At 39.0% G+C, this 25,106-nt stretch overlaps 2 protein-coding genes across 6 annotated transcripts in view; one reads left to right on the top strand and one right to left on the bottom strand.

The window, feature by feature from the left end:
• Nucleotides 1-17: 17 nt before the first annotated feature.
• Nucleotides 18-18,365, top strand: LOC134744720 (ionotropic receptor 25a). The gene is made up of 13 exons (XM_063678639.1): nt 18-105; nt 220-369; nt 614-916; nt 988-1,402; nt 1,534-1,648; nt 1,750-1,989; nt 2,316-2,704; nt 3,497-3,700; nt 7,238-7,423; nt 11,093-11,249; nt 12,019-12,194; nt 17,051-17,291; nt 17,870-18,365. The coding sequence occupies exons 1-13, from the start codon at nt 27-29 to the stop codon at nt 17,984-17,986; spliced, it is 2,772 nt and encodes a 923-aa protein (XP_063534709.1). The 5' UTR covers nt 18-26; the 3' UTR covers nt 17,987-18,365.
• Nucleotides 18,366-21,300: 2,935 nt separating this feature from the next.
• The window catches only part of LOC134744610 (leucine zipper putative tumor suppressor 2 homolog), a 135,370-nt gene continuing 131,564 nt past the window's right edge, over nt 21,301-25,106 (bottom strand). For all 5 annotated transcript variants that reach the window (XM_063678478.1, XM_063678479.1, XM_063678482.1 and 2 more), the window contains 3 exons: nt 23,780-23,890; nt 22,818-23,034; nt 21,301-22,244 (listed from right to left, as the gene is read on the bottom strand). In XM_063678478.1, the coding sequence (XP_063534548.1) occupies nt 21,543-22,244; nt 22,818-23,034; nt 23,780-23,890 (1,030 nt within the window). In that variant the 3' untranslated portion in view covers nt 21,301-21,542. The remainder of the gene's footprint in view (nt 22,245-22,817; nt 23,035-23,779; nt 23,891-25,106) is intronic.

Below are 25,106 nucleotides of genomic sequence, written 5' to 3'. Positions count from 1 at the left end.
ACATATATTAGCTATAAATTATTAGAATGTCTTCACTCACCATCTTACTTCTATTTCTGTTCGTGCCAGTTTCATTTTGTCAGACGACGCAAAATATAAATATTTGTAAGTGGAAATTTTGTGCTAGTTAATTTGAGATACGATATACTTACATCAACCGTGAACGGTTTATCTAAATTATGTAGGTATGTTAACCTGTGTCGAATAAAAATATTTCAGTACTTATCAATGAGGAAAATAACGCGCTGGCCGAGAAATCGTTTGAAGTGGCGAAGGAGTATGTGCGGCGGAATCCGACTTTGGGGCTGGCGGTTGATCCCGTCATTGTAGTTGGAAACAGGACTGATGCTAAAGCTTTCTTAGAAAATGGTAAGAGTAGACAGATTTAAATATTTTGTGCTCACAATTTTCTGCATCGACTTTTAGTCACTTCACTCCATTCTAAAATTTCCAAACAATTCTGTTGAGACGACATTTGTCACCGTACCCATGCTCTTTGGAAAATACTAAGAACCTATATTAGAGATGGACCAATATTTTTCATCTACTTGCAGCATGTCTGCCAGCATCACATATCATGAATTCCAAATAGTTATATAGTTGTTGGTTGTAGTTTGCAGAAAATACAATGACATGTTGTCGGCCAAGAAAGTGCCTCACGTTGTCCTCGATTTTACCATGACCGGTGTGGGCTCAGAAACCATAAAGTCGTTCACCGCGGCACTGGGCCTGCCCACCATTTCTGGCTCGTTTGGCCAGGCCGGCGACCTGCGCCAGTGGCGGAACCTCGATGCCAATCAGACCAAGTTCCTTTTGCAAGTGATGCCACCGGCCGACATTCTACCCGAGTCCATAAGAGCCATAGTTACTAAGCAAGACATCACTAACGCTGCTATTATCTTTGACGAGTTCTTTGGTACGTTTTCAAGGTTTATTTTTTGAGGTTCCCCTAAATTAAGTGTTGCCTCATGTACGGTTTGTTTTCAGTGATGGATCATAAATACAAATCACTTCTACAAAACATCCCTACTAGACATGTCATCACGCCGGTCAAAAGTTTTAACAGAGACGAAATCAAAACTCAACTAAGAAGTTTACGGGAACTCGACATTGTCAATTTCTTCGTCGTTGGTAGTCTACGGACTATAAAAAATGTGCTGGACGCAGCCGATGAAAACCAGTATTTTGGGAGAAAAACTGCGTGGTTCGCCTTGACGCTGGATAAAGGAGATATTAGCTGCGGTTGCAAAGATGCTACTATCGTGTATATGAAACCGACTCCTGACGCTAAAAGCCGGGATCGCCTAGGAAAGATCAAAACCACGTACAGCATGAACGGAGAACCTGAGATCACCTCCGCGTTCTACTTCGACCTCTCCCTGAGAACATTCCTAACCGTCAAGTAATAAATTCCCTATTTCAGTGCTTGTGTACCTAATCACGTAAAATTAGCATTAAACTACGTGCAATGTAGGTAGTCTAATTATAGAGCGTCAGCGGTATATTCCATGACTCCGTTTTATAATTTTCCAGATCATTGCTGGATTCTGGCAAATGGCCAAATGATATGAGATATATTAGTTGTGACGATTACGACGGCAAGAATACTCCGAATCGGACCTTGGATCTGAAGACGGCTTTTCACGAGGTACGAGTAACGGCTCTTGTTGCTACCTGACCTATTTAGAACAATACGCGCTGTTTATGACATGCTACTTTATTTATTATTTACAAAGCTATTTTTTCTAGATAAAAGAAACACCGACGTACGCTCCTTTCTTTATACCCGAGGACGATCCGATGAATGGCAGAAGTTACATGGAATTTAACACAGATTTGTCGGCGGTTACCGTGAAAGACGGCGCGTCTATAGGCAGCCGGAACTTAGGTTCTTGGAAGGCCGGGCTTTCTAACCCGCTGTCGCTTACCGACCCCCAAAATATGAGCGATTATTCGGCCCAACTTGTGTATAGAGTGGTTACAGTAGAGGTGGGTGAACTCAGCTCATTGTTCTTGTTCTCAATGTTTTCGTCTTTTGATAAAAATCTCGAACAGCTGTGTAAACAATCTCGTCATAATTTCTTTGCTTACATCGGTTCATTAATCGCTATATGATGAGTGTTGACATTTGTGAAATACTGAACGAATTTTTGCGAATCACGAATATCTTTCCATTCGTAGGCGCCCTTTCTCTATCTGACTGGGAAAAGTGCGCCATGCATATCCTTTAATACCTAAAGGTACCAAATTTACCATTCACTCGTTATATATCCCTTAGTTAGGTAACTTATAAGCTCTGTTGTTTTTGTTATCAGCAAAAGCCGTTCATTATAAGGGATGACGATGCCCCGAAAGGTTTCAAAGGCTATTGTATCGATCTCATCGAAGAGATTCGCCAAATCGTCAAGTTCGACTATGAAATAACGCTAGTGCCAGATGGTAACTACGGCACCATGGACGAAAACGGCAATTGGAACGGTATTATCAAGGAACTTATCGAAAAGCGAGCAGACATAGGGTTGACTTCATTGTCCGTGATGGCGGAGCGAGAAAACGTGGTAGACTTCACCGTTCCCTACTACGATTTAGTCGGCATCACTATCCTGATGAAACTGCCCCGAACGCCGACTTCTCTTTTCAAATTCTTAACGGTTTTGGAGGACGACGTTTGGCTGTCCATACTGGCTGCATATTTCTTTACTAGGTAAGCTCGCGAAAACCTGTTTGCAAGGTAAAGTTGTTTGATTAAGCACACCATATTTAATAGCCGATTTCTTGATAAATACCAAACGATCTTGGACCAGTGAACTTGTACCGTAGTTAAATCGGTTATGGCTGGTCATCCGTGACATTTATACGTTTATTACAATTGGTAACGATCGATGGGCGAGCGTACACCTGCTTCCATAATTTCTTATCTGATTTTGTGGAACGAGGTCAAACGGCGACCTGTCTATCTTCCATTACTTAAGGTATAACACTAAAACGGTTTATGATTCATAACTCGTTAAGTTTTATGGATTTTAGGTTTACTGACCAGCCATGGACCAGCCAACCAATTTGAAATAAGCGAACAATTGAACAATGAAAACTACCCAATCATGCACTTATTCCCTTAAGACTTCTACAGACGTTCTTACAAACTTAAACAGCCAACTTTTTTTCGCGATTTCGGGGTTGGTCCCATAGTAAAAGTTGCTCAGTATAATCCCAAAACCTCCGGCAACGGGAATGCACTTATTTTTTAGCCATCGTGTATGTATTGCAAATCGCATGCGACTATCATTATCAGCGACGTTTGGAGAGGCCTTATCTTTATTCGGTGCTTGCGTCTTGCGTATCGAAGAAATGAATTATTATAGGTACTTATACTGGATACTGGAATGAGATGCTGTCAGATAGCTTAATACGGTCGTTAATAAATAATAATTAATATCCTAAATTACTTTAATTACCTGTAAATAATTTAAGTATTTTATCCTGATATTCATTCCAGTTTTCTTATGTGGGTCTTCGACAAATGGAGTCCATACAGCTATCAAAATAACCGAGAAAAATACAAAGACGACGAAGAAAAACGCGAATTCAACCTAAAGGAGTGTCTATGGTTCTGCATGACGTCACTGACTCCGCAAGGAGGTGGGGAGGCGCCGAAAAACCTCTCTGGCCGACTGCTGGCCGCTACTTGGTGGCTGTTTGGGTAAATGCCATTTACAAAATATAATGAAAAACATATTTTAAGCGACACATGACTTAGCTAATATAGACTTTGATAGTCTGTTATAAAGGTTGATATTTGGTTGAGCGTTTCACTTTTTATTACCTGGCTCATGTTCTTTCAAAATTAAGCCGTAGTAGCATGGGATAGAGTTGAATTTATGACAGGTAGCGACTTATGAGCAACGAAATTAGTGCAATGTGCTGTTTTAATTAACTAATTTGTTGTTTATTACCTCGCACGCGTTCGATGTCGTAAAAATTAAGAGCCGGTCATAGCGCCAGCGGGACGGGAGCGTAGAATGCGTACTATACGATTTGTAGGTAGCTGTACGCGTGTACGTGTCTAATAAGAAATATTGTTTGAATGCATATATTGTTTCATGAATCGTTAATGAACCGTCTAATTCACAAATTGAATTTCAAAATTGTATGGATGTAACCTAGATTTGGTAGGTAGGTACACTATTATTTATTTCCTAGTTGAGTGGACTGACCGAGTTGGTGTCACTTATCACCTTTAGGCTTTAGCATCATCTATTCCGTCCGACCATCCTATATACGGGTGACATTAAATTGGTGATACAAAACACTTGATTGTGGCTCAGTTAATGCCCAATAGTATACTACAGTAACTCCGTTGTTAAAATTAGCTGTATTTAATTATCGCTAATTTTCTAATAAAACAAATAATTAAAGTCCTTATATTTTCTAATAAAATAAATAATTAGTGTGGTTACCCCACATTAAATACCTAACTGTCATACCTGTCACTCGATGTTTTCAATGTAAGTTAATAATTATCGATATCACCATTAGTGACACTCGTGTAACTAAAGCCCAGTCTAGACGGACGGGAGAATTATGGTGACATTTAAGTGCTCTAAATTAAAAAATAATGCCCCTAAACGCGCCTACTGGCGTCACAAATCTCCATTGTATCGGTCATAATCTTACAATCGAAGAAAAGGGGAATCGGCGGGCCATATTGGCGTTTGCATCCACACTTCCTGATTTGATCAGACAATTTAATCAGATTAGCACAAAACTGTTCCCGTCTGGACTGGCCTTAAGCTGTTTAGTCTTATGTACCCTGATACATTTATGGTAATAATAAGCAAATCAATATAAATTAAATTATTTATTAATGTACGTAATCTACCGAATGTAACAGAATCTTAAAATACCAACGTTTCAATAAGTAGTATGCACCTACTTTACCTAAACGTATTTTAAGATGTGTGCAAAATGCCCACCGCCTTCCTGGACACGAAGTCTAATTCATATGATTGATTTTGAGTCTGCATTGGCTTTCACAGAATTGAACACCTCAATTATCTTTTGGCGAAGTTCATAGACGGTATTTGATTCCCGTGCGTACACTCTCCTTTTAATTTCGCCCCGCAAAGGATGTCGAGTCGGCCATGCGAAGATTGGGACTTCGAGACGGCTTTGCGACTGGGCCGTTTCGTCCAATCCATCTGTCAGGGAACTCTTGCTCCAAATGATTTCGCACACTTAGAGCAAACTGCGCTGGTGCACCATCTTGCCGGAAATGAGGATTATCCAAATTTTGCTCCGGCACTTCTTGTAGCAAAATCGTCAACACGTTTCTCGAGAATAATTTTATCTTAAATTTTATTGTAAAACCGAAATCTTGCATAAAATCTTATTTTCTTTGACAAGTGACAAGTACTAATCAAAACACGTTTACATCATAAACTGTGGCAGGTGATTGATAACCAAAGAGGAAAATGTTCATTTGAAATCATTTAACCTTTTCTTTGTTTATCATTATGTTAGGATAACCATGAGAAGCCTAAAAAAACGGGATAAAATAAAAAATTTAAACAAATTACTTTTGATTATTTTTAAAGCATCAGACTTAATTGAAGGGCTTAGTTTAGGGAAGATGTATGTAAAACATTGATTTTGTATCACCAATTTAATGTCACCCTGTATATGTATTGGTCTATATACGAATTACTTACCTATTATATGTACCGTACCCATAAATTATGCTTCGGTTCGGTACCAAACCAAGCAACCTACCAAGCAAGCAAAGCGCTAGGAAATGTCAGAAGCCCATGAATTTTTATTCGACCACGCACCACGCCCAACTCGTGAATGACCGGAAAATTGGATTTCTCCTCGGTATTTGTATGTAACCAATGTTTAAGTAGTCTTAGTGACGTTATACTTTGCAAGAGATAAAATGCCAGACTATAATACGCGGAACCCTAATAATTTTGAGTTGAGATACAGTCAACCAGTGGCGTAGGTAACCACAGCGTAACTAACTGAAAACCATGGCAAATTTATTAGACTTTTAATACCTAGCTGTGAAAATGAAAGGAGTTGCATTAATAATATTCTTCGGCTTGCTTAAAAAAAATTAAAGGACTCTCCACACTCGAGCGCGAATCACGGTGCGAAGCCGCGAACGCTAAACAGCTAGATCACAGATGCCGATGCCGTAGATAACTAACAATTAAACTCGATCAGCTGATGCTTTTCCGCCATCTTGCCGCAAACAAGACTGCGAAATCGCCGTGAAGTTGTGCGAGTGTGGAGTCATACGTCAACGTCGCGAATGTTCTCTCCGCGAAGTCGCGCCGCGATTCACGTAAGTACATACATAGTCTGGAGGGTACTTAACAATGGTCAAACAATGAGGGCTATCGTTTTTTTGCTTACCAGTTGGCGCCTCTGTTGATGGTGGTCCAAAAGACTAAAGAACAGCTGTCAGTCATTGAAGTGACATTTGACATTTCGAACTATGGAAAAGACCACCATCTACACTAGCGCCCCTAGCGGCGAATTCATACGCGTTAGCCCTCATTCGAAACTCGTTTGCTATGCCATGTTTTTACACTATTCTGTTTTTTTATTCCGTAGACTAAAATGACATTTCATGTGGTACTAAGAAATGTCATGTCTTACACATGAACCGTCATTTTAGTCTACGGAATAAAAAAAACAGACTCTTAAGTACATTATAGTAATGAATGATGATACACCATGACATTTATGAGTACCTACTTACGAATGTTTACGCTAACATGATTATACGAACGGTCAAGCTAGGGCGTAATTGTTTGCATATCTCTTTGACGGTGTCTCGAAACGTTTTTGCACCTATTTGTGACTTCGCTTGTACGTTAAGCTGGCGAGACACTTCCATATTTGCTAAATATTTATGGTTTAGAAAAATACAATTAGGGGGTGCAAAATAAGTTTTATAAGCACTAGACTAAGAACCAATAAGTTCCCTATTATAGGTATGTGATATCGATGGAGGTCATACCTACTGAACCATTGGACCGACCCAGGTAAAGGTTTCGTGGTTTTGGCTAATAGTTACATTTCAAAGTTTTCTTTGGGATTAGTAGCTACTTTTCTATGGGATATGTAACTATTTTTGTCTGATTTCGTCCCACTATAAAAGTCCTGCAATTATCTCGTACAAAAGCGTTGAATAAACACTATTTTCATCGCTCAATAAGCGTTACCATTTCAGGTTTATCATAATAGCCTCATACACGGCCAACTTGGCCGCCTTCCTCACCGTGTCTCGTTTGGATACGCCCATCGAATCCCTGGATGATCTGTCGAAGCAATACAAGATACAATACGCCCCGCTGAACGGCTCCGCTGCGATGACGTACTTCGAACGCATGGCGCATATCGAAGTCAGGTTTTATGAGTAAGTATTATTTAGCATTCGAAAGTAGATACATATAAGTAGTTTTTGAGATAATAGGTATGCATTTGAATACGCCCATCGAATCCCTGGACGATCTGTACGCCCCACTGAACGCGTCTGCGGCAACGACGTACTTTGAACGCATAGCACATACCGAAGCCAGATTTTATGAGTAAGTATTTTCCAGTACTCGAAAGTAGGTACATAGTTATGAGATAATATGTACATATTGTACAGTCAGCTGCAGGGAAAAGGTACCCCCCCTGCACTGAAGTTTGTACGTACGTCCATCGTTTATACGTCCATCGAAATTTCCTAATGACAAAATGCTGATTAAAAAAATCATCTCGCTTCGAAGGTTTCCCTCAATGGGGTTGGCAACTGTCAAAGATGGCGCCAACATAGGTTTACTTGTCTAGTTTGTTCTATGAGTTGGCTTAAAACAAGAATTTGACACTATTCGTAGCACTGACAGGTAAAACCTATGCTTGCGCCATCCGAATCATCCAATACTTTGACCGGCCAACCTCATTGAACATACATTATAATCTCGCGTCTCACCCGCAGTGTGACAGAAGCTTTACATTCTTAGAACAACATACGTCATCTCAACTATTTTAATCAACAACATTAAACCGAATATTATACTAAATTGTGATTATGAAACTCGTAATTCCTATATTTAATACGTAACGTAGGTATTTGCGACTGTGACATCATGTCAACCTCTTCAATTAAATTGAAAGTGACATCGTCGCGTACTAACACTATACCTACTAATCTTCATTGTTTAGTAGCAACTAGATTCTCATGACATCACAATCCTTCACTCAATTGGCTCAGATAGATTTCTAGGAAAATAGGCTTCATTTGATACATTAGGTAACATAATGTCAACCTGCATTGTATCACAGGGCGGACACGCTATACATCAAAACCGGCCAAGTGCGAGTCGGACTCGCGCACCGAGGGTTCCGTACATTACATAATTTTAACAATGTATTTTTTATGTGAAACGTGAGTGAAAGGTAAATTGCGGTTTACGATTTATGACGTATTAAAAAAAACTTGACTTACTAGATCTCATTCAAACCAATTTTCGGTGGAAGTTTGCATGGTAATGTACATCATATATTTTTATTTTATTTTTGTGTGAAAATCTTAATGCGGTTCCCAGAATACATCTACTTACCAAGTTTCAACTTTCAACAGTTCTTATAGTTTCAGAGAAAAGTGGCTGTGACATACGGACGGACGGACAGACAGACAGACAGACATTACGAATCTATAAGGGTTCCGTTTTTTGCCATTTGGCTACGGAACCCTAAAAATCACTTTCGTTTCTATGTGTGAACGGCACGTCTGTACACGCGGCATGCGTCATTGTGTAAGTTGCTTAAAAACGGTACAGTACTGTACTGTAATCGAATCGGGGCGGGGCGGTGCGTGGCCGTTCTGTAGGATAATACTTTTTCACCTCAGCAGCTCGAACAAGCCTACTTTCGTCACTCCCTGGAGTGAGGAAAGTGCGACTTTCCTCACTCCAGGGAGTGAAACAATGTATCTTTTTAATTTAGTGAAGGCCATGAACTTCATACTTTTATTACATTTTTTTATGGTATGGTACGGTACGGTACGGTCCGGTCCGGTCCGGTCCGGTCTCGTCTCGTCTCGTCTCGTAACGTATCTTATCGTATCGTACATATTATAATACTTTTTTTTTTCTGTTTATTCTGTGTAATTCGAAATACATTTTAACCTTTAATATTGTTAGATGTTGAGGATATCTCAAACGGTCTTTTAGTTTTATTTTTAAATATCTGACAAGTGACAGATGGTTTGCCGCGGTTTTGGACAATAATGACATTGACAGGGGATTAAGTTAAGACAGAGAGAAAAACGCAAGTTGTTGGATAAGAGATTTGTATTGCTTTAATTATAGAAAACTCAAAATAAATAATCTATTGTAAACTAATTTGGAGTTTTAGTGAGTGTCTTATAATATGTTCTCACTACTGAGGTGAAAAATTATGTGTGCAACACGAGAGCAAAGTTATTTTACATCTCGTGTTTTTGAGTCCCTCGCTACGCTCAAGATTCTACCTTAGAATCACTCGCTTCGCTCGTGATTCAATTATAGAATCTTTCGCTTTCTCGGGACTCAAAATAAACACTCGCAAGAAAAACCAACTTTCCTCTCTTGTTGCACAAATAACTATTACTTATTCTGTGATTGTATGTCGAGGCAGGAAAGTCAGGGTGATTTCTGGGTCGTGATCCAGAACCACTATTTCTGACTCTGATCCACATTATCATATGGTAGTATTTGATTTATGGTAGTTTTTAATTTTTCTCATTTTTCAAGTAAAAACAATCTTATACTAAGTAATCATGATCACCCTATGACGTTTGACATACGCTGTATGCTTTATAATAAGATGAGATTAGATTTTATTAACTAGGCATATGAGTTATGAACACACTAAGTTAAGTACCTACATATATTTTGCAGTATTTTCGCTACGGTATTGTTGTGTACCTTGGATTTGCTATTAAAATATCCATCGAGCAAGCCTAAGCTACTCCAGCTTATATCTTCGAAAAAAAAAAACGCATACATGGGCTGAAATGAAATTATCAAAAATGTCACTGCTTGCAATCTACTCGTATAAGTACCTATACTTATATAGCATAGAATATGATAGAATTATAAATAGCGAGGTTAGGTAGTTGTACTTACTGTTACCTATAGGTACTTACCTATATATTTTATTTTCAAACAGTTCATATTTCATTTCATAATATTATTTGAACACTATACGGCTTGTTTATTATTCCGAATGAATGTTCGTCTTTCAGACGTTCTTGAATGACGTGATCGTAATATTTGCCCTTGTGGTGAGGCATTTCCGTAGAATTCTTATTATCGGGTTATCGGTCATTCACCTTGTTCTTTTAGCTTGACAATATGACTTAAGTATAAAAATATTACGGGCATGTTAACACTACTTTTGTAACCCGTTTTGTTTTTGTTGTGGATAATTTTTTTTAAGGATTAGTTTCGGGCAAAGTGAAAAAAGGTTAGTAGGAAAGCGGTCCCTGGCAAAGGCCGGGATAACGGTAGGTAGAAGAAGAGGAGTTGCAAAACATTTAGGTACACTTTCGAGGAATTAAGCTTGTCTGAGCAATCAGAATCAAACGTCGGTCCTAAACTAAAACTTTAAACATAAAAGACTTAATATTGTCTTCGGTTACCGCGATAGTTACTCATGAAATAAAACTATGAAAACGGATTATATCGCGTATATTGAATTTATAATACATCCCGACGTTTCGAACCCTTTACAGCGTTCGTGGTCAACGGGTGACTGAGGAAAAATTACAAAGTGCAAAAATACCCACATACTAAAAATAATTAACAATCATAGACTATAAACTTTGGCTGGTTGGCATAAAAAACTTTTAAAGTTAGAAAATGAAAGAAAAATAGGGAAAGATAGGATTTTAAGGAAATTTAGGGTAAACTACAAGCGGCTTTGTGTAAGTACTTAATTTTTTGCCGGCATTTTAGTGTTTTGCATTGACATAAACGAATCACTTCTTGGGTTTTATTATCTAAACTTCTAAACGTCTTACCTATTATACCTAATAATTTAACATTTTGTACAGAATATGGAAAGAGATGAGCCTCAACGACAGCCTGAGTGACGTGGAGCGAGCGAAGTTAGCTGTCTGGGACTACCCCGTGAGCGACAAATACAGCAAAATGTGGCAGGCGATGAAGGAAGCGGGATTACCAAATTCCGTGGAAGAAGCAGTCCAAAGAGTACGTTTTACATATGTACCTAAAACGATGGATATTAGGCATACCTTTTAAACGCCCATCTTTTGTTACTTATACAAGTTTTCATTTGAGTCACTGATCGATTGTTGAGCGACGTGGAACGAGCGAAGCTAATGGTGTTGGACTACCCCGTGAGCGACAGCGAAGCTGGATTGCCAAATTCCGTGGAAGAAGCAGTCCAGAGGGTACGATTTATAATAAGACAAAATATCTTCTTAATGTTGATTTGGAGATGGTTTTCTTCTCGTCTAAGCTATAGTTAACGAACCGGCGACAAAACTCCCAATAGCTCGATCTTTACTCACACGCCCAGGACAGTTTTAACCGATTTCATTGGAATTCTGGAGAATTCCAGCGGTCGCGAAAAGCTGGATATCCCATGGCTGTCAACCTGGCAAGTAGTCAGTAACGCTCACAGATTACTAAGGAAGGGCGCGTAGCCAACGCTCTAAGGAGTGTACGTTAAGGCGTATTATCGTAGTGATTTCTCTTTATCACTCTTTCATATTAGTGCGACTGTGACAATTGCGTTTCGTTCGCTACGGAGCGTTAACGATTAGCACGTTGGCTATGCACCCAGGTCAACAAAGATCGTTGTAAGAAGTCCAAGCTACAAACTTATAAATGTAATTAAAAAAATCAATTAACAACTGTCGTACGTCAACTTACGGCTTGATTTCAACAGCTGTACCACAGATGATTAAACAGTTATCCATTTAGCAGCAACTAATCATTAAAAAAACATCACCAGGTCCGTGACTCCGAGAGCTCCAGCGAAGGTTTCGCATGGCTCGGCGATGCTACCGACGTGCGTTACTATGTGCTCACCAGCTGCGACCTTCAGATGGTCGGAGACGAGTTCTCTCGGAAACCTTACGCTATTGCCGTCCAGCAGGGCTCACCGCTGAAGGATCAGTTTAATAACGCGTAAGCATCTTCTTTCCCATATCTCATTTAGCTAGGTGTTTTCAGGATGCTTTCTGCTGAGAGGGATAGATAAAGGAATATCTGGTTTCCATGGACTTCTTAGCAGCAAAATAGAAGAATGTGTCCAGCGAAAGGATATTTATAACTAGTTTAGAGCCCGTCTGCCGGAAAGCCTTAATCTCAATGTGACCTATATGTGCTATTAAACAGCATAGCGTCACTGCGCTTGAAAACCGAAATAAAATCCTGAAAACACTTCAACGTTCACGTTTCTTCACGTTTTTCGACTTAAAATACGTGAGTGACCCGTTATTAAGATATTTAATATATCCTGAAAACACTATTTAAGGATGACTCACAACTACTATGGCTAGACACCAAAATTGGTGTGGGCCGCATGTACTTGTAGCGGCGCGACGAAATCGCGGAGTGAGCCACGCCTGGCGAGTTTAAGCCATAAGGTTTTCTTTCCTGAAAAAATTGACAGACCACATAGCGGAATTTACCAGCGCAAGAACGATAGTGGCATGCATTGATGCACGAATGAGGTGAATTGACCAACATTTAAAAAACTAGTCTTTAAAACAGCTTAGGTAATAAATAAATATGTTGATTAAAGACCAAACTAGTTCCCAATGTCAATCGGGTAAAAAACATTGAGCTCGGACGGACGCGATCGACATTTTATTTATATTTATATATCTTAGGTACTTAAAACAGTTAACCTTATATAGGTTAAATTTATTATAGGTTATCATTGTTATCAACCGTGAGAAAAGTGTTGACAGTTGTATCAACGCCAATTGTCTGAGTCTATAAGCTTATTAATTCTCATAACAAAAAAAGAATAATGGATATAATTTGATTTTATTTATGGTTTACGTAGACAACACAATTGTTTATGTCATGGAGACTATATAAAGGAGCCAAAACTCTATGTATGAAAAGTGTCCATCAAAATAACAGTAATTAGGCGGCGCCACCATACACCGAAATACAACCAAAAACAACCTACGTAATTTGGTCGGGTTATTTGTTGGTTCATGTTATACTCATGTCCCAGAGCCTAACTAGCGCCACCGGAGAGATTAGGAACTATTATTTAAAGCTGAAAGCGGTCACTTCTGCAACAATTCTGCCATAAGAGATTGGCATCCTTTCTATACCATCCATAGTTTATGTGATGACATAAGTCGGATTTTAATTTCGTCTAATATAACACAGCATTGAATTCATATGTGGAAGTGGGCATCTACTGAAAATTGTAATCTACCGTTTAAACGTCAACTTTTAATAGGAATTTGATGTTTAAGGACCCCACTCACGTTGCAATAAATCGTATACGGTTTTCGATCCATTGCGGCGTTTGATCGATCGATTGTATTCATTGCACCTAATTAATCGGCAATGTGTCGAAAACCGAAATTCGTTGCAAGGTATGCGGAGGTCTTTTGACAGCCTTTTATGCATAGCGCCTTAATAATTTTGTTTCTTAAAAAATTGCTTCTATACTTGCCTTATCGTACCTTAAGTACTTACGACGTTACGACCCTGAATATACATTAGCTAAGGACGTATGTATAGTTGTGTACTTACGTTTCTTTATGTGTTATCGTTGCGCTACCGATATCAGGGCTAAATAACGGTCAATGCTGTATGCAAATTGTCGCAAAGGTGACTCGGGCAGACATAAACAATGCTTTCCAAATGCATCATATTATACGATACGAACTACGAACCAGTATAAATGGCTTCTACAAAGTACAGACCTTGCAACAAATGCGATTTTAGCATGGACATAGTATATACAAGTAGTTATAGACATGAAACTACATGAAACCGAGCGACCAGGGGTAAGAGAAAGACATATTCATGTATTGACAGTTTCATGTATGGCAGCATAATCCTTGCTCTCTTTTACTCGTATAAATTTCGGTATTTCGCCATCGCCTCCTTGCTATGATGCCATAACCCGACCATGAAAAAATGCCCAGTCGGTGATAAAGACAAAGCATGGCACTATTTTCTCTTTCCTCTTATAGGAATCGCAATAAGACTATCTTAGAGAAAGATAGTCAAAGAGTGTCAGGCCCTTGGGCCGCAACCTATTAAAAATTAATACGCAAGTGGACCCGTGTTCCCACCTAAAGCCAGCGACGCGGCCAACGTCAGTTTTTAGCAGGTATTACGGGCAACATACACCCGTCGGGTTCTGCATAACCCGGGCTCCCTTTACAAGCCCGGGTAGGTATGCGTGAAAGCATTTTCTGACGAAAAAAAAAAAGGTTGGTTGGGTAGGTGATTTAGGTGGTACCTGTCCAATTTCTTGGTCCAATGTGCATTGCGTCTTACTATCTCACTAAGCAAAATGTAAGACGCAAATACACATTTCTCAAAAATGGACGGCAAAGTCGACGTTGCCGGTTAAAAAGTAGGTCGCGAAGGGCGTAGTTTATGGTCCGTCAAAAAATTAAAAAGTTAAAAACATTGCAGCCTCGATTTCGGGACTGCAATGTTGCATACAAATTCCATTATTTGTCGAATTCCAAACTTTTTAAAAGTTGAAGTGGCCATATCAAATGAAGGCATGGGTCCATTAAACTGCCAAACAGATGATCAGTACTTATTATTATAATGTTGGTACCGCGACTATTTAGGTGTCTCAAATAGGATGGCGTATTTCAGCAGAAAAATACACTTCTATTTTTATAATTAAAAAAAATAAAAAGGCGGCAAAGCAAATCTTTTTACTTTTTTCTGTGAAAATATATACATAAGAGCGTTGCTTCTGTAAAATATTTATATTATATTTGTTATTATTGCGCCATTTTTGAGAAAAGCACTATATATGACTGCTGGAAGGCTACTTGCTGGCTTCGGATTCAAATAAACGGACTCCCAAGGTCGTCCGTTTAAAACGAATCCTCAGCCAGCAAGTAGCTACTTCCGAGCCTCGACAATAATGTACTATTGGAGATTTGGAATACCACCCTTAGACAGATTTTACCTACAAATGGTCTGCAACGCGGCTTCCGACCACTGCGACCTTGCTTTCAAACCGTGGTGGATGGCGATCAAATTGTATCGGTTGTCATTGTCATTGACAGACATGTAGTACGGACGAAGTACGGACTGATGGCCCCGCGCCAGTATTTTACGTGTAAATCTTAGGAACAGTGTCAAATTCTTGTTGTTTTTACAGCCAAATCTCATAGACCAAAACTAGAGAGTAGAGACAGGTAACACCTATGCTGGCGCCATCTATAAAAACCTTTGACAGTTGCCAATCCCTGTTAACGCGATATTTGATCAGGTATGTATAATAAATAGTAGCTCAGGCTCACAGTATGTGCAGAATGTTTTGTATAATGATCACATAGCAAACTGCATAAAACTAGGTATAAAATGCATAAAGTCGTAAACGTCATGTTAGTTGTGTGAAAAAACTATCTTTTGGACTTGGAAGGGTAAAATTGCTGACTTTTCTTTGAAGTAGGTAGTTATATGATATCGAAAGTATTGTTTACATAAGTATTTTGTTTGTATATTGTTCATAGTGTTCATGAATAAGTCGTTTCATAATAGGGCAAGGTTACGGTCAAACAATTTGTGATATTCTGTTTACATTTCGTCATAAAATCTTTAAAACTTTTATTATAAAAACTGAACAGAACGTGGCGAGTAGCGACATCTATTGGTGAGTAGAAAAAAACTGCCAATATCACGTTTTCTTGAGCTAATATTAACGATTCATTCGTTTCATGATTGCGTTTCGGAGATAGTAGGACCGCTTCTGATCCCACTATCTCCGAAATAGCTGCTCGTCTTTCCAACCCATTTTGTACCTTGTCACAGCAGAGACAATCAATATGAAAGTCGCTAGAGTAGAGAGCTCATATTATTATCACTGTGACAAAGTACGAAAAGGGTAGGAAATTAAATTATTTTACTGTACCTACCACAAAGTGTAAGAATGTGTTGCAAATGCCTAGATTAGGTCAAAGTATAACACGACAGGGCGTGACGGACGTGATTGATGTTGTTTGACTTTCGTTTCCACTCTGACGTGCACCCTGACTGTGTGAGTAGATACTGTTACGTTCTAAGCGAAATAGCACTTCCAAATCCCATTAACACTATTTACTGAATACCTACAATGTGAATACTGCCAGTATGGAAAATGGGATTTCGCATGTTGAAAAAAGTGTCAAAGGCAGATAGTTTTCCTCAACGATTAGTAATAACAGAAATAAACATTCTGAAATAAGTTGAATTCTGAGATAATAAGGCGAATGTCACCTAAATAATACTCTATAGCAGGGGTCACCAAATGGCGGACCGAGGTCCGCATCCGGACCGCCGACCTATTATATTTTTTTGCATATTTAATAAGCTCAAGAAGACCCCTGAGGAAACTAATTGGTGACCCCTCTATAGCTTCGAGCAGCACACGTCGGAAAGAAGATAGTCCGTTAATCCGTTGTTTGCATCGCTACTATAGGTATTTACGAAAGTGTCAGACATAAGTACCATTCTACCATTTTGATTAGAAACAGTGTTTCTAAATTCAGGCGTATGACGCGGCGACACGTGATATGCTCCTATACGCTAATTTCATGACAAAGATACATAGGTATATCTATTCTTCTTCTTTCGCTGTTCCCTTTATATGGGGTCGGGCCTCCTCACTCTTCTGCGCCAAGCTACTCTGTTTTGGGTTGTCTCTTTTGACATCTGGGATCTTTTGAGGTCTCTTTCTATGTTTGACCACCAGGTCGACGGACGACGGCCTGGGCCTCTCTTATGTTCTGGAATTTTTAAAGATACATAGGTATATAAGTAAAAACATGTTCCAGGATCCTCCAACTCTTAAACAAACGCAAACTGGAGAAGCTGAAAGAGAACTGGTGGAACAACAACCCGGAAGCACTGAAATGCGAGAAGCAAGAGGACCAGTCCGATGGCATCTCCATCCAGAACATCGGCGGCGTGTTCATCGTCATTTTCATGGGCATTGGCTTGGCTTGTATCACACTAGGAGTGGAGTACTGGTGGTATAAGTGGAGGAAGAGGCCGGTTATCGGAGATATCACACAGGTCAGAATCAGAATCTATTGTAACAATTCTATTAGGTATTAATGTCATCCCATGCCACATATTACGCCACCATGCCATATATTTATCATCATTTTCATCGTCATTTTCATGGACATTGGCTTGGCTTGTATCACACTAGGAGTGGAGTACTGGTGGTATAAGTGGAGGAAGAGGCCGGTTATTGGAGATGTCACACAGGTCATTTTAGTCGCCGGCTACACATGAACACAGCGAGCTGCAAAATTTCATAAACTGGCCAAGCAAATTTGCAGCTGGGTGTTACATTTCTATCTAGAACATTAGCGGCGTGCTCTGCTCATAGTCTTTTCATAGGCATTATTGGCCCCGCTTGTAACACGTTGGCCGTCGAATATTGGTGGTATAAGTGGAGGAAGAGACCAGTTTTGAAGAAGTTGCACATTTGCACAGGATAGTCTAAACAATCTGTCGTAAAATTCAGCGAACATTTAACTTGGCCAACGTCATTTTCATGGGCATTAGCATAGGATGAGACTGATGGGAGTAGAGTACAGAACATTTTATAGTTGAAATGTTGATACCCACATTTCCTCTTACAGGTGGAACCCTCGAAAACAACAAGGAACAACGCCGACAACAGCACGACTAAAATCGGAGAAGGATTCACGTTCAGGTCCAGAAATATGGGTCTTTCTAACTTCAGGTCTAAGTTTTAAGGGCTGAAAACGATTAGGTCTCAGTAAATGATCTCAACCAATGATCTTCTGTTTTAGTTTAAGATCGGGAGATATTTTTCATGTGTTCCAGTAGCAGTGCCGGCTGCAGTTCCTAAAGGAAACAGCTACAAGTAAATAATGTTTCGAATACATTTTTTATTTCTCAAGAGGTAAATGACGATATTTTCTACAGTTAGGGCAAACTACGCAAGAACTAAAAGCCCAAAGCTTTAAGCAACCTGTTTTTCTATAAACCAAATACAAAATATTGCTAAGTTTTTCCTTTATTAAAATTACTAATTAGGTTAGATTTAGGCTAGGTTCTGCTCCATAAGGTATCGTTATCGCAAGTGTGTCTGCAATAAACACTTAGCACAAACATCTGTTGTATATTTATTCACCTAAAATAATTTCAGGCGCTTTATGCTGCGTTTATCTTATACACGTGTGCTACTTTATTGAACAAATATCATAATTAATTGGAGATTGTTTTGTATTGAACCTCTACTCTTATTATGATCTACAAGATTATACCGATACCAGCCGATACTGGCTGATTGAAGAAAACTTGACAATGGCTGTTATGCCATCGTTTTTTCTGAAAACTACGGCTCGATTCAGCTTCGCATTAAATATTATATTTTTTTAATAAGGTAGGTACTTAATACAAGTGTATGTAACAAGAATCTAACACAGCATTGGCTCCAGTACATCTTCTGCGACAGTGGCAACGATATCGGTAAGTAAGGCTTACTTCTCTATCTTGTCTACCACCATGAGGTGATTCCTAAGAGTAGGAACCAGATATGTCTCTGGATCCTGAAATTAGTACCCATGAGGGAAGAAAGCAAGTAAATATGAAGGAATGTTAGAGCAGTAGCTTTGAAATTTTGGGCAATTGATATAAAATTATACTTATTACATTGTTGCAGAAATTATGTTTTGTATTAGTGTTAATGTAGAATAAGGTCAGGACGAGGCTTGTGCGGATTACGTTTGTGTTTTGACGAAGCATGTGGCGGATTACCTTTTTGTATGATTTAATTATTAAATAAATATGTTTTTAATACAGTTGCTCAAAAAGTGCTACTTTTCGTGGCTGTTTAGCGTGCGGAAAGTTGGTTTTCGCGAACTAGTGCTTTTTACTTTTCCAATTTTTTTTAATTTTAATTTGTTACAATTCATGACTACTTATTGATGAGTGTTAATATTAGTTTCCTTTAAACGTCGTAATCAACATAAAAACCTACTGTTAATGTAAGAATACGAAAAATATGCATATTTCATATTTTATTACTTACTTACCTCTTCATCATTATAAGTGACACATTTAATTTTTAATGTTGAAAAACTGTTCTTAATAAGTTGTCTGAATGAAACGGAACGCCTGTCAAAGAAGAGGCGTGTTTTCTTACTGCAAGAATGTTTTAAGTTTCCAAAGGCAACATTCGATATTGTTTTTATAGATATACGATACACAAATAATCGTAAATAACGATATTTAGGTAATAATAGTACAATGTTTTAATATTTACAATTGTTTCTGTCTTATAGAACATGCATTTGAAATAATTTTTAAGAAAAAAAAAACCGACTTCAATGGGGGCCGCTGAAAGTTCACTTATTGTTGATGGTGCACTATTAGATTGCAGACAATGAAATGAAAAAGACAGCATCTTTTGCCTAATTATGTAGAAAAGGAGGTAAAACCACCCACTTTTCTCGTAGCATTTCGTTTTTGTAAGGGTCGCAGTTCTAACCTAACCTAACCTACTTTTCTGATAGTATTTCGTTTCTGTAAGGGTCACAGCTCTAACCTAACCTACTTTTCTGATAGCAGTTCTGTTCTGTGAGAATCGCAGTTCAAAACCCAACCACCCACCTAACCCACTTTTCTAGTAGCATTTCCGGGTCCGGATCTTGGTCCAGATCAGAGTCCGGGTCCGTGTCCGGCTGTCCGGGTCCAAGTTTGGGTCAGAGTTTGGTCCGGGTCCGCGTCCGAGTTGGGGTCCATGTTCAGACCAGGGTCCGGGTCCGAGTCCGGGTCCAAGTTTAGGTCTGGGTCCATAAGGAAGAGAACAAATCGCCAAACGTGAACTATGTGTCATTGAAGAGTTCCATTCTGATCATTATCAGCAGTTTCCACTTCATCAAATGTCACTTTTTTAAATGTAAATGCTGGATTTGTTGATGAAAATACAAAAATCACTATATGTATGCCTTTCACATTTGAGGAGTTCCCTCGATTCCTCATGGATCCCATCATCAGAACTGCTTTTTGACAAAAACGGGAACAATCTGTATGTATATACTTACAATCAAAAAAAGAATTTTCAAAATCGGTCCAGAAATGACGGAGTTATGGAGTAACAAAGTTAACAAACATTAAAAAAAAAAAAACAAACAAAAAAAAAGAACCGAATTGAGAACCTCCTCCTTTGAAATCTTGAAGTCGGTTAAAAAAAACTTTCATTGAAGTGGGTTCAATAATAATAACAAAATCTATTCGAGTCGAATAAAAGCTAGAAAAACACCTCTTCATAATGTCAATGTCAATGATGTCAGTGTCACAGAATTAATAATATTAAAGTTTCTAATGGACTTCCGGTTCGAGCGCCATCTTGATAGTTAGCATCGTGATTAATTACTTTGTTTTTTGCTTATTAATATTGTTTAAAGTGTAATATCGATAGCTTATTATACAGTAAACTAATGTGGTAGTGTGCAGTGAATGGAGAATTAATTTTGAAGCGCGTTTAACCACCATCTTGGAGTCAACGGCCGGTAGTCCACGTGCTTCTTGTAAAGACTAGCTATCGATTTACAAGAGCTAACAAATCACCGTACACTGTCTTGTACAACCGTACAATTTTTGTCGTTTGTAAACCTCTCAATACCTTGATACTGGCGAAATAGTCCCACTGGGCTGAAGCCATAATTTTAAAAGAAGAAGAAGAAGAAAGTTTCTAATTCCATTCCTTACTTGTTGCTTTTTTTATTTTTTCGCAACTGTATTAAAAAACGTCGTTCGATACACGTGCGGATATGTCATTCTCCACTCGTCCCGTCCCGAGTCTTGCCACGAGCCGTAGGCGAGTGGCAAGATATCTCGGTACTCGTGAAGTAATGACATACTTTCCGCACTAGCATCGAAATGTACTATTTTTTAATATTTACTTTGTATGAAACATAGCAAGTCTTATTACATTATAATTAATATGAAGATATGTTGACTGATGATTTTAAAGGTAGCCTCATTCTAACCAGTTTTCTATGTTTCGCTTAAAGGTTACTACTAAAGAAAGGCAAAGGCATACTTTCAAAATACTTTTAATCTAAAATAACTTAAAATCTCTTACATAAAATACGCGTATTCCCATAACATGAATCTATCCGCTTGAACTTATCAATGTACAATAGTAACTTAACTGTGACATTAAGTCCTTGCCTATCGAGTATTATTAAAACATTATCAGAACTACCGCAAAAGGCAAGATATCAGGCAAAATACTATTTACATGACCTGGATAAATAATAACTAAATATTTTGGTACTGTTACAATTCTATAGCTTTTCCGTGTTTAACATTCTTCGTGTTTTTGTTGCAAAGGTCGAGCTCAAGTCTTAAGCTATCCACCTCAGCTTCGAGAGTACGGGAGCGCCTAAACATTTGCACGTAGTTCAGTTGTAGTTGCTTCTGGTATCTCAGGACTTTGTCTTTCTCCTCGGACCACTTTCTTCTTTCGTTGGTGAACTGTGTTTCTTTACCTTCGAGTTCACACTTGAGTCTGTCCACCATGGCGCTGGCGGGGCAGGGATCTCCGCAAGAGTCTGGGAGTTCTCCGTTCAATCTCTGAACTTCAGCGTCTTCTAGAGCACTGTCGCTTGAAGTCCAGTGATACTCATTTGTTTTGCATACGTCGTAGATCCCTCTCATAGTTCTTCCGCATTCGATTCCTTCGTAACCGCTTAAGGAAACATCGGATAGCTCCTGCCGTAGTTCTTTTAATTCGGTTTTTAGTTTATCTATTTCGCTTTTGCTTGCTTCTTTAGTCTTGGAGAGGTTGGCGACGCTCTCCATAAGGTCGTTGGTGAGTCGGTCGACTTCAGATTGCAGTCGGTTGGTATTTTTTTCTTTTTCTTCTGACTCTGCTCGGAGTCTCATGATCTCTTTCTCCTTCTTGTCGAGTGCTTCTCGTAGTTGGCGGCAGTCGGCTTTCAGGGTGAGATACTCGTGGCCTTTTGCGGTTTGTTCGTTCTGCAAATAGAAATATGATATGTCAATTAATCATTTCTTACTGTCCTCAAGTATCTTACTGATTAAATAGTTTTGAAGTAGCAAAAGGCAGCATGTTGGTTATAGAAACAAACTAATATAAATTATACTTTTTTAATAAGTACTGCTGCTTAATACTTAAGTCTGGATGTGACTCTCGGTCACGTGTCATCAGACTTGAAGCTGGGGGTCTTTTATGTCAAATATCACAAGCAACTCATATACATCAAACCATACAAATATGGATCCGACGGTACCCAGTACCATGGAGCTATAGTACGAACTTCGTCCAGAGTTAGTTTACCTATACATAATATCTCGCTCAATTTTGCAATCTGTTTAACTAGCTAGACCAACAGCGCCAACTCTCCTTCTCTCAGGGAAAAGAGAGCAAGAGAGAAGAGTCTCTACTCCACTCCATGACCTCAAGTCGCTGCCGCAGTAACGCCCTGTCGCGCTTCATACGGGTTAGTTCGGAGTCTCACTCGTTAATTCTCGAGTCCCCCTTAAGTGTGAGGGCGTAAACAGATATTTTGCACCATGTTTAATACCAACCTGAGCATCTTTGAGCTGGGTCTTCAGCAGCGCTATCTCTCCCGCTCTCTGGCAGAGGCTCCACTCCGTGTCTTCAAGTCGTTGTCGCAGCAACGCTCTGTCGCGTCGCACTCGCGCCAGCTCAGCATCTCGCTCGTTGCTCCTGGAGTATCCTTGCAGCGTGAGGGCTCGCGGTGCGCGGAGACGAATGTCATGCGAGCGGAGACGCTCGGTTGTACTGGAATATGGAAAATGTAGGTTTAGCATGTTTAGCCGTCAATGAATACATGTACTCAGGTGAGTAAGGAGAAATGCTCCTACTTAATTTAAACATTAACGATATCCATAATGCAATCTTATCGTATGTGTCGTGTACTGTCTGGACACGACCTCCGTACAATTTAAAGCCGAGGAAACGAAATGGTGTGCGCAGTATCGTGCACCGACTGCGAAGTACAAGCGGGTCTCACACCTCCCACAAAATCCTCACAGATAGAAATAGAAATAAATTTGCAGTTTATAAATAACTAGCGACCCGCCTCGGTTTCGCACGGGTAGTTAAACTAATTTACACAAAACCTTTACAAATTATACACATAAACCTTCTTCTTGAATCACTCTATCTATTTAATAAAACCGCATCAAAATCCGTTGCCTAGTTTTAAAGATCTGAGCGTACATAGGGACAGACATACATACAGAGCGGAAAGCGACTTTGTTTTATACTATGTAGTGATTACAAGTTGGGTAGGTACATTATTTAACATTATGGTCCAAATACATTCCGCCACATAATGGCATGCAAAATATTTCGATTAGTAATTTACTTCTAATCTTATACATACACAGCACATAGCAGTTAAATAGATAGATAGAGCGAAGTAGATATGTGGCTCGAACACAAGACTGGGCTCCCCTTTACACTGGACCAAAATATCCACTGGCTGGAAGTTTGATATTTGGAATCGATCGTAATGGCTTACCTATAGTCATGGTGGTCCCTCTCTAGTTCAGCGACGCCGGAATCAGCCGGCGAGGGCGCGGGCGCCGGCTCCTTGCTCTCAGACACGCTCAGACCTGAACTCGACTTCGTTCTGGAAAGAGAAAAACATATCTTTAATGGTGTAAATAGAGAAAACAGATTAGTAGGGCGTTTTACCTAGATACTCCTCCAGGGAGTTGGAAAAAAAAACTCTTCTCCGAACTCGTCAGCAGGGCTGCGTCTGTTCTCAAATTCCGTTCAAAATCGAAATAAGAAAAAAATAATGTCATGGTTATTTTTGTGATATTACTGCTTTTTATATTGTTATTAGTATGGTTATTTTTGGCAGTGCAGTGATTCTAAAGATCGAAATGCATATTTCGGGGTTTCTATTTTAAGTTACTGAGGGTGAAAGTTATGCCCCCAAAACTTACAGATTTATCTACAGAACGTCATAATTATAGCTACAAGGAATCTCGTGTTTTCGTGACCGCGTTTTAATTAGACAGCATTATTTTCTTCAGGAATTTAAATAATAAAGATTCTTGTTATTTCCATTCATCATTTCTCGTGCATTAAGAACATTAAGTTTCCAGCACATATTTTTACGGCCTATCTATACGGACTAAAAGCCGATATGAACATTATGACGACGACACGATCATCGATAATGTTCTAAAAGCTCACGACTCACTTCGTTTTACTGTTTTATTCTTTTAAATTAAGGATCAGACCGTGCATGTGTTTAATTGTCTAGTGTTATTGAAATATCTATTCACACGAAGACAATCGAGTGGTCAGTTAACTGTGTTGCCGATGGGTGTTCAATATACTAATCGTGAGAATGAGTACACGACACCCTTTAAATCTACACAATTTCTATCATAAAATTTCTTACTAGGTAGCTACATGCAAAAAACATCACAAGCATAAGAATGACGGTTATATTCGTTGCAAATTACTCTGCCGGTATAATCTGGTGCTCCGGCTCTAAAATACGCAAGTTGTTGATTACTGTGATTTCGTTCAATTTCTCTAAAGAAAATACCTAATTGTCTAGTAAAAGGTGCTTTTATCTACAGAAAGTAACGGAATATCCAAATACACAGTCATTAGAGAACCATACTCTTATCTTCGTCCCAGTAAGCCAAACTTTTATGAACACAATGCGTTATAATTACTTGATTCATCTGTATTGTAAGTGCTTTCCATTCTGGCAAGTACCATGTTATCTTCTTTCTTTGAAAAGGTTTACAAAGTTAGCAATTTTCCAGGCACTTATCACGTTTTACCGTAAAACTATGTGTAATAGTCGTTTCGCTCGACAG

The sequence above is a fragment of the Cydia strobilella genome, chromosome 10 (genome assembly GCF_947568885.1).
Source record: "Cydia strobilella chromosome 10, ilCydStro3.1, whole genome shotgun sequence".
NCBI lineage: Eukaryota > Metazoa > Arthropoda > Insecta > Lepidoptera > Tortricidae > Cydia > Cydia strobilella.
The sequence above is the reverse complement of the archived record's forward strand: the minus strand, read 5'-3'. Positions and strand labels throughout refer to the sequence as shown.

What these genes read in the sequence shown, in the direction of transcription:
- LOC134744720 (XM_063678639.1), top strand. Translation starts at nt 27, where the DNA reads ATGTCTTCACTCACCATCTTACTTCTATTTCTGTTCGTGCCAGTTTCA. An exon ending in GACGCAAAATATAAATATTT is followed by an intron (nt 106 to 219) that starts GTAAGTGGAAAT and finishes AAAATATTTCAG; the next exon opens with TACTTATCAATGAGGAAAAT. An exon ending in AGAACATTCCTAACCGTCAA is followed by an intron (nt 1,403 to 1,533) that starts GTAATAAATTCC and finishes ATAATTTTCCAG; the next exon opens with ATCATTGCTGGATTCTGGCA.